Here is a 10,364-nt window from a genome sequence, read left to right on the forward strand (position 1 = left end):
GGCCAGTGACACTCAATTCTGAATCCAGAGCAACTCCCGGACTTCTGTCAACCCACCCCCTTTTGGGGTCGGCCTCCTCTCCACCCCCAATTTGAGTGAGGGTTTCCTGTCATTTGTAACCAAGTGACAACCCTGTAGTTTTAAGATTTGCTTATTTTAAATCTTTGGGAAATTTACCTTCTTTGTGTTTTTAACATTTATTGAATGTCAACTCTACCCTAGGTACAACTACAAGACAATGCTGGAGTTGGGGCTCACTTGAGGGGGGCAAGACTGGCACAGCAGATGGTCAGAGATGGGATCTTGCAGCAAAGGGGAATTCTTGGCTGCAGGCATGATCATTCCATGACCTCACAGCCGCGGTAGAAAAAAAGCAGAGAGTCTGGGTGAAGGTCCACCCACCACAATAAAAGTAACCCCACCACCACCCCACTGGGGTAGAAGCTTCCCCCAACAGGCCTTGTCTATACTGGCAGCCCTTCCTTGCTGATGTTTGGCAGAGTTTCTGTCTACTGTTATTGTCTCATTAAGGCTGGTCTTGGCTTGCACCTTGGATGAGCAGGCTCCAGGCTCCGGGATGGCTCACAGAATAAGTCACTGTTCCATCTCTCCCTCTCCAGTTAGGAAAAGACAAAGAAGCAAAGAGAGAATAGCAGTTCAATACTCGGGTCTGGAATTCTTTAGACCCAGTTCTGTAGTCCCCAAATCCTCTCTTGCTTATTGTGTGACCTCAAACAAGTCTCTTAACCTCTCAGAGCCTCAATTTCCTCATCTGCAAAATGAACAGTTTATAGATAAACTAATGAATAGCTTTTACTTGTTAAGGTGTGAGGAGTGACAATGTTGTTGACAATGATGACGGTGACTGCTACTACCAAATGCTGATCGTAGGTAGAGACTTTGTATACATTACCTTTTTTATCTTTCTCATCAATTCTGTGAGTTAAGTATCATTAGCCCATTTTTCAGATGAAAAATCTGAGGCACCAAGAGGATAAGATACTTACTCAGGGCTGCACTGTTAGTAAGGAGTGGAGCTGGAATTCAAACAAGGGCAGCCAAATCTAGAGCCCTTTTTCTTGGCATTATACTGTATCAACTGGACCACCTTTAATCCTCATAACAGCCTTGTAGGTAGAAACAACTAAGCACATTTTATAGAAGAGGAAACAGAATTTCAGAGAGGGTAAGTAATTTCCCCACAAGGACACAGAGCTAGGAAGCAATCAGGCCAAGATTTGAACCTAGGTCTGTACTCTTTTTATTACATACAGCTCAGTGCCCCTCTAGGAGTAGCCACGTTCTAATGTTCGGGAGCATGAGCCTGGGTTGGGCTTTGAATTTGGGTATGTGAGGGAGCTGACAAAGAACAGAAGCACCACCCTTTGACTATTCTCTATACAAGTCTTCCCCCACCACCACCATGTTCCTACTCCTAATGGCTTTTCATAAAGTCATAGTCCAACAATGACCTGTTGTTTTATGCCACTGAGTCTATTTCAATTCATAGAGACCCTACAGGACAGAGTAGAATTGCCCCATAGGTTTCCTAGGCTGTAATCTTCACATAAAGGGCCTTATGTGTTACAATCAATTTGACGGCAGTAGGTTTGGTTTTGGGTTTAATCTTTACAAAAACAGATCATCAGGTCTTTTCTTCTCTGGAGATCCAGGGTGGGTTCAAACCATCAACATTTTCGTTAGCAGCCAAGTGCTTAACCATTGTGCCATTAGAACACCTCACATCAACAACCTACCATTAAATATTGTTCTATAGTGGATTTTTTGAACAATGTTTTATGGTAGGTCATTGAAAAATATTGAGTGGTCAGTGACCTGCCATTACATATTGTCCAAAACATCCATTGTGGAGAATAGCCAGCCCCTGGAGCCATGCCAGCAACCTCTGACCACTCTCCAAGGTGCTGAACAACTGGCCAGGTGCCCAGGGCATTCATGGTACCTCCCCAGCACCTTTGCAAGAGGCCTGGATTCTGGGACACCCACCACTGGTGGGCCGGGACCAGATCCGCACGCAGTCCTCTTCCTGTAGGTCTGCATGGATGCTGTCATCTGGCTGTCCCCCATCCCAGTAGTTGTAGTTACAGAATGAGCCATCAGTCCATTCAAACTGCCCCTCCTCCCAGAAGTAAGGAGAGAAAAATCCAGCATTTGAGCCAGGCCCAGATCAGTGACAACATCCTCCACCTCCATACCTGAGCCAAAGTTTTCACCTTTAATCTCATATTGCTGCTGTTACCACCACTGTTGTTGTTGGGTGCCATGGAGTCAATTTTGACTCACAGCAGCCACATGTCTTTCCGGAAGCTGATCACCAGGTCTTTCACCCACAAAACCGCTGAGTGGGTTTAAACACCAACCTTTCAGTTAGCAGACAAGTTTTTAACCATGCTACCATTATTACTAGCTGCCACTTATTGAGGGTTTATTACGTGCCACGCCAGGTGCTTTTTTCATTTATCCCCACCACCCAGCACATCCAACATTATCATCTCCATTTTATAGAGGAGAAAACTAACACTCAGATTGATCTACCCAAGATCACACAATGCTAATAAGGCACTGGTGCTGTGATTCGAATCCAGGTCTCTCTGGCTCCACTACCCAGTACCCTAATTACTACACTTCATTGGTGGATGGAAGTTACCCTTCATGACTTCTCCTTTGTCTAAATAGTCTGTATTTTTCTTGCCTGATGTGAAATTACTATGTCCAATTCTAAGAAAAGTTCTGTTGGGAATTTGATTGGTGCTGCAATAAAATGTGCAAGTTAACTGTGGGAAGAACTACATCTTTGCAATGTCCATGAACAAGATCCATTTCTCACTTATTCAGGTTTTTAGAAAAGTCTCCCTCAAAGTGCTGATGGTGACAGAAGCCACGCCATGTGATGGGCATAGCATGCTACTATGAGGGAGGGCCGAGCTTGAGATCCTAGGTCCACCTACTTCCAGGCTCTGCAACCTGGACAAGATCCTTAACCTCTTGGCAATTATGCACATACCCCAGTTATGGTCCCTTTCCCACTTCTGTAGTCCCACCTGCAACAGTGACGAGTTGACCTGCCAGCAGTTATGCTTTTGTGATGATTTCTTTTGCACTCTTATCAAATATAATGGACACCATGACTGTGACTCAGTGGACACCATTCAGCTTCTGTACTGTGTATATGCTGATGGCTTCCTTCATTCTTGATGACTACCTTTGTCCTGTCTAAGGTTTAATAAAAGGGTCTCTATAGAAAAAGAAAAAAAAAAAAAGATCCTCTAGCTCTCTGAGCCTCAGTTTCCACACTCAGACAATGGAGTTATTATCTCCCTCAGAGGCTTGTGAGAGTTGACTGAGTTAAAGCTTTGACACAAAAGGTCTAGTATAGTGCCTGTCAAATGAAAAGAAAACAAAACCAAGCCCTTTACTGTATTGTTCGTTATTATTGTTATTAGGTCTTGTGATATAAATTCCCATAACTTTCAGTAAATGAAGTCATAATCCAATTTTTTAGGTTGTTATTACAAATCAAATTTTTTCCCTTAATTATAATTCCCAGCTTAATTCTACTAATTTAAAAAAACATCTGACCACTACTGTTACTTTTGCTACGGGTAATAGCAAATTCTACCATCCTGAGTGAATTCTAGAGGAGCTTTGGTGGCACAGTGATTAAGTGCTCAGCTGCTAACCAAAAGGTCAGCAATTTGAACCCATCAGTCACTCTGTGGGAGAAAGATGTGGCCGTCAGCTTCTGTGAAGATTATAGCCTTGGAAACCCTATGGGGCAGTTCTACTCTGTCCTGTAGGGTCACTATGAATCAGAATTGACTTGATGGCAGTGTTTTGTTTTGTTTTGTTTTGTTTTTCCTCTAAGTATGCTCTTACAGTTTGCCAAGCACCACAGTAAGCCCTTTAAATACATTAGCTCACTTAATGTTTTACAACAAGGCACATTCTATCATGTCCATTTTACACATGAGGAAACTGAGAGGGAGAAAGAATATTGTCCCTAATCATCCGCTAACCAGTAAGTGGCAGAACGGGAACTGGAACTGTAGTTCTGTTCTCTAGGTGTTCTGAGGGAGCTGCAGCTTTCCCTGGGAAAGGCTGAGGAGAAAATCTCCAGGTGGAGTTTGCTATGCTGTTGCCAGGTAGGAGATCTCCCAAGCCACCCTCTGTAGCCTGTCACCCACCATTATGCCACCCACCCTGCCCACTCTGCATCCCAGCCATGCTGGTCTTCTTCACTTCCCTCAAATGTGCCAAGCTCTCTCCCACCTCAGAACTTTGCCCATGGTTTTCCCTCCACCTGGAATGGTCTTCCTCTGGCTGCTCCTATTTGTCCATTAGACACTAGCTGAAATGTCTCTGAGTCACGGAGGCTGTGGTAGCCATGGACGTGCAAAGCTCAGACCTCCTTCAGGAGGATCAGCTGCAGGGGGCAGAGCTGACTGACAGCACCAGTTCCCACCCCTCTGGATGTCTCAGGGGTGGGACCATGCTTCCTCCAGTAGTTACGGAGGATGTCAGGGGTACGAGTGCTGGCCCATTTCTCCCAATGGCAGATTCCTACAATGCCATCCTATGCTTGGGGATACACATCAATGAAGCCAAGCCTTCTTCCGAATTTTGCTGGGATTGGAGGCTTCTCCTGCCCAACCCTTTCTTCCCCTTCTCCTTTCGCAGATCTCAGACCTGCCTCTTAGCCTGAGGGCTCTCCCTGCCTAGTTCTGCCCCTTTCACAGATGTTTCCTCTCAGAAAATCGGCTGAATAACTAATCTTGTCCTGGTGTGTATTTTGTCGGAGGACCCAAACCAAAGGAGGCCTTCCCTTGCCCCTATAAATCTCCACACCATGTGTTCCCACCATATCTTCTCACATCACATTCATCATTTCCCACCTGTGGCATCTTGGTGTCTGCTTCCTCTGTATGCTGGGTGTATAGCAGAGATTGGCACTGTTCTGGTTACTGAGTGCTGCTCTAATGAGAAATAAACCACAAATGGGATGGCCTTAACAAACAGGAGTTTATTCTTAGAATTTGGAGGCTTTAAGTCCAAGTTTAAAGTGCCAGGCTCTAGGGGCTGGGTGAAAGCCCTTCAACCTTGGGGTCCGGCCCTGCCTCCTGCTCTTGGCCCACTGGAGGTAGAGGCATGTCTTCGCTCAGACAGCTGCTGGCTGCTGAGGCTGAGAAGCTCCAAGTTTGACAAGTAAAAAGGCACAATCCCAATGTTACCAAACCACACGGCAGGACATTAACTTAAGTCCATTGTATGTCCCAAGGTCAGCAGAGCATAGCAGGCTGCTGAGCAATGACACAGCTACATGCAGGGTCCAAGCATGCCACAGGCTAGAGACCATTCCCAAGGCTTCTCCTTAAATACAGGAAGGAGACCACATTCCCAAAGGCAGCTACTCAGCTGCTTGTGGGAGATCCCACCAGGGAGCTGATTGCCAGTCTCATCATGGGGAATAACTACCACTAGCTTCCCAGCCACTCAACCAAGCCCAGCCAAGTTGACACACAAACATAACTACCACAGGCACACAGATTCTGTGGAAAAGTTTGGTTAAGTCAAAATGAAACCCTGAGCAGAGGTCCCCTCTGATGGCCAGTGCTTCCTCACCTGCCTATGATCGTGAAGTCTTGTCCAGACATCAGCTGGGTTCCCAGGAACACAGCTGTTCATGAGGTCATCAACTCAACTCATTTCTGTCAAGACTGATCCAATTCATAGCAACCCCTCCTTGGGTTTCCAAGGCAGTATCACTATGGAAGTAGATTGCCGAATCTTCCTTCCAAGGAGTGGCTGGTGGGTTTGAACTGCCAGCCTTCTGGTTAGTAGTCAGATACCTTAGGGACTACACTACCAGAGATCATGAGGTCATACACAAGACATTTTCCTCCCAGCTGCAGATGTAGGAAACATAGTGGCATATTAGTCATTGCCTCTTTTCATGGGATGTTGTGGTTTGGTGCCATTGGGTCAATTCTGACCTGTGTAACAGAATGGAACTGCGCTATAGGGTCATCTTTGTTGTAATCTTCATGGAAGCAGATTGCCAGACCTGTCACCCATGGAGCCACTGGGTGGGTAAGAAATGCCAAACTTTTGGTTCACAGCTGAGCACCTAACCATTGTGTCATCAGGGCTCCTTTCATAGGATAGAATTGGAAATTGAAAACAATCCTTGTTAACTAACCTTCCTGAACCAAAGTATAGAGAATATGATGCCATCCTGCTTTCCTCTTCCGTTTACATTAGAAGGTCACGCATATGTGGCTGTCTTCTCACAGGCATCTCTGAATTTGACCCATATTAGCTCAAAGCAGGACTCAACACTGCTATTCATCCTTAAATACTAAAATCTATCTCAAAAATAGTAGTGAACAAGGTGTCTTTTATTGCAAGTATCGTAGAGACAAAGGAAGGGTTTTACATTGCATTGCATGCATCAAATAATGAAAATCTTCACTAAACATTTCTCTTCTCCCTCAAAACTCTCCTTATACTGCCAATACTTACATGGCCTTTTCACTCCTAATCTCTTCTGTTTTCCTAGGAAATTCAGCTCTATGCTTAAGCTTGCATAGCTCACTCAGCAAAACATGCCCCTGTCAGCAAATCCAAATCCCTGAGGTTAACAGTCTATCCTCTTTAGAAGCCATTGGTAGTATCTCCTTGGGGGATCCTAATCCTCTACTTCAAAGAAATGATCAAATAATTCACCCAACAAAAGAAATCATGGAAGACCAACAAAACAAAGAAAGAAATATAGATGGATGGATGGAGAGAAGGATGGATCAATGGAGTGATGAATTGACAGAGAGATACAGATACAGATAGATAGACAGTTGCATAGAAATTTTCTTCATGCCATTAAACTGTTTCTTGAGCATTGATTTTATGCCAGGTACTATACTGAGTATTTTACATGCATGAACTTTTTCATCCAGGCAGACCAGGAGAAGGTCTGTTACTTGTCTACCTAACAACCATTCCTAATTAGTTTGCCTGTTGCCTACAAGGGAACCTAGAAAATCCAGGCTTTACTTTGCCAGTCTTCTTTGCAGCTAATGCTGCCATATAATAGTTTGGCCAATTAGGTGCAAGGGGAAGTTTGTAGGGAGCATCTTGAAAATATTATTCCCCATGATAAAAGGAGGGCGGTGTCCTACCCTGCTGAGGAAGCACTGGCATTCACAGATGCCTCGCATACACAATTCTGCTCTTGTGTCAACTGCTGACGATGGGTTTGGAATAGTCATCTCGTGGAGTGACTACCCAGGCATTTTGTCACCATTGCCACCTTTGTTCACCAGCACCTGCTTGGGCAGCTATTTGAATATTTTATTATATTTTCCCCATATTTGATGAAATAACCAGAAAATGGAGAAACCTAAGATGATATCACAAGTGATAAGGAGCAGAGTTCAAATGAACTTAATTTGATTTAACTGTCAACTGAAACAGGTGGAAAGTATCAGGTGAGCTGGCAGCATGAGAACCGAAAACCTCGATCAGATGCCCCGAGGACAGAAGCTGACTGCGCTTAATTATGAAGAAAAGGATAAATGAAGAAACATGAAGAAAATGCCAGAGACATAGAATTAGATTGTGTCTGAAAGACAAGATGTGTAATGTTATTTAGCTTTATGGGAACTGAACCTCATTTATAACAAATGAATGTATTATTCAAATTCAACTTTTCTGTAAGTTTTCAGGAAAATGTTACCTGCTAAAGTGGGGAAATACCTGTATAAGAGAGAAACCAAACCAAACCAAACCCACTGCCATTGAGTCAATTCCACCTCATAGCAACCCCCATTGGGTTTCTAAGGCTATAAATCTTTATGGAAGCAGACTGCCTCATTTATCTTCTGCAGAGCACCCACCTTTTATTTAGCAGCCAAATGCCTCAACCACTACACCACCAGAGCTTCTTAGATGAGGAAACACAACACAACGTACTGCCGTCGAGTCGGATCTGACTCACAGCGACCCCTCCTTGGGTTTCTGAGGTGGTATCTCTACAGTAGATTCCCCAACCTTCCTTCTGAGGAGTGGCTGATGGGTTTGAACTGTCACTACGCCACCGGAGCTACTTAGAAGAGGAAAGATTGCTCAAAATAGTAAATAGAACGTGTGAGAATGTTAGAATGAACACAAGAGGGACACCAGGAGTCGAGAAAAGAGGAAGAAGGTAAAGCTGTGGCAGAAAGAACAGCCACTGGGTCAGGGATTGGTGGAAAGATTGTGAATTGTCTTGGAATCCTTTCTAATGCCCAGTTAGCCAAGGTTTAGCTAACAACCATCTTCAGGCAGGCTGAGCTGTCCTCCCTGTGGGCTGGCTGAAGCGAAATCTTCATTTGGAATCCCTTTGACACTCTTTATTACAAAGGAGCTCTAGTGGCGTAGTGCCTAAGGCACTTGACTGCTAACCAGAGGCTGGCGGTTCAAATCCACCAGCCACTCCTCAGAAGGACGGTTGGGCAATCTACTTCCATAGTGATACTGCCTCGGAAACCCAAGGAGGGGTCGCTATGAGTGGGGTCCAACTCGACGGCACATAACAGCAACAACAACTTTATTACAACACGTCTCCTTCTCCTCTCTAGCTTGGGAATTCTTTGAGCACTTATTTCATCCATTTATACCATTTCCACTTATTTCCTCTTTCTCCATGCCAATCCTGTGCTGTGCTCAGCTCTGTATCACAGAGGGTGCCTTTGACCCCCACAGACTGCATTGCCCAGGCTTCCATGCCAGCTGACTTCCAGCCAATGGGAGGCACCGATGAGACATGAGAGGGAGGAAGGGAGAAGGCAGGGCATTTGTGCCCCTCTCTGCCTTGGGAGTCTCTGTTAGGCACTGCCTCTCGTCAGTGGCTCCATCTCCTACAGAAGCTTAAGATGGCTGTGGTTTCCTGCTATTGCTAATCTCTAGGTTGCCTATTTCCTCTTTAAATTCTCAGATTCCATTACTTGTGTAACCACCTTCCTCTACGAAATTTTCTCTGTTCTAAATATTTGTACTGATTCCTGTTTTCCTGGTTGGACCTTGACTGGTTCAGAATTTTCCAGCATTCCACGTATCTCTTTGATGAATTTATGAATGAATTCAGACGCCTGTAGAAGCTAAGAGAGATTTCTATTTTTTTTTTTTTAATTTTTATTGTGATTTGGGTGAAATTTTACAGAGCAAATTCACTTTCCACACAGCAGCTCACATACACTTTGCCTCATGACAATGACTGCAATTTCCCACAATGCAACAGCTCCCCTCCCACTACCTCCCCACAGTTACCTCTCCTCAGTATCTTTCCTTCCCATACACTCCTGCCCCCAGAACTCTCTCCCTGTGCATACACAGCACTTCTATTCTCCCATGATTGATCTCTCCAAGGAGTGTATCTACCTAATGTAAATGTTCAGCTCACTTGCCTGTCTTTTGTTTGGCTGGAAGCCACAGGAGTGGGTTCAATTCCAGACCTGAAGGGCAGCCACGGGTCACAGTCTCAGGGGTTCCATCAGACCAGCAAACCTGGTTCCCCCACCCCTTTTTTTCCCCCTAAATGATTTTGAGTTTTGTTCCACATTGTTCTCCCATTTTATCCAGGATCTCCTACATAGATCCCCCCTCTGAGTGGTTGACAGTGGTAACCAGGCACCATCTAGTTCTTCTGGTCCCATAATCATATAGGCTGAGAGAATTGCATGGTGTAACAGTCCTTTGGACTAATTGTTTCCATGTGTGTTTGGTTTCCTTCATTCTTCATTGCTCTGGACGAGGAAAGACCCATTGTTGCATCTAGATGGTTGCTAGCAAGCTTTTATTATTATTTATTTTTATTTTTATTTTTTTTTTTTTGCTAGCAAGCTTCTAAGTGCTCAGTCGCTACTCGCCAAAGAAAGATGTGGAACAATGTTTTTTGTGGTATGTCATGCCAATTGAGCTTGATGTCCCCTGAGACTATGGTTCTGAGCTCACAGGTCCAACTACTTGCTCCCTCTGGGTAGTTGGCTGTGACCCAGAAGTGACTGCAACCTTGTCCCTTGTCAGCTCTACTATGTACCTGGGAATTCTTACAGAATATACCAATACACTTGTAGAAACATTGTCCACCAACACTGTACATGGCCACGGGCACACTCCCCCCTGCATGTTGTTGTTGTTTTTGTTATGTGCCGTCGAGTCAGCCCCGACTCATAGTGACCCCTCCTTGGGTTTCTGAGGCAGTATCACTATGGAAGCAGGATTGCCCAAACTTCCTTCCGAGGAGTGGCTGGTGGGTTTGAACCGCCAGCCATCTGGTTAGCAGGCAAGTGTCTTAGCCACTATGCTACCAG

At 44.8% G+C, this 10,364-nt stretch overlaps 1 protein-coding gene across 1 annotated transcript in view; it reads right to left on the reverse strand.

Annotated features, from left to right (window-relative positions):
- Positions 1 to 254: 254 nt before the first annotated feature.
- Positions 255 to 10,364, reverse strand: part of CLEC19A (C-type lectin domain containing 19A) — a 35,627-nt gene continuing 25,517 nt past the window's right edge. Inside the window, 5 exon segments of the mRNA XM_007950590.1 lie at positions 255 to 310; positions 313 to 358; positions 2,009 to 2,140; positions 5,641 to 5,719; positions 5,907 to 5,924. Of these exon segments, the coding sequence (XP_007948781.1) occupies positions 255 to 310; positions 313 to 358; positions 2,009 to 2,140; positions 5,641 to 5,719; positions 5,907 to 5,924 (331 nt within the window).

This window comes from Orycteropus afer, unplaced genomic scaffold, assembly GCF_000298275.1.
Source record: "Orycteropus afer afer isolate SDZICR_OR568_19922 unplaced genomic scaffold, OryAfe1.0 scaffold00281, whole genome shotgun sequence".
NCBI classification, from domain to species: domain Eukaryota; kingdom Metazoa; phylum Chordata; class Mammalia; order Tubulidentata; family Orycteropodidae; genus Orycteropus; species Orycteropus afer.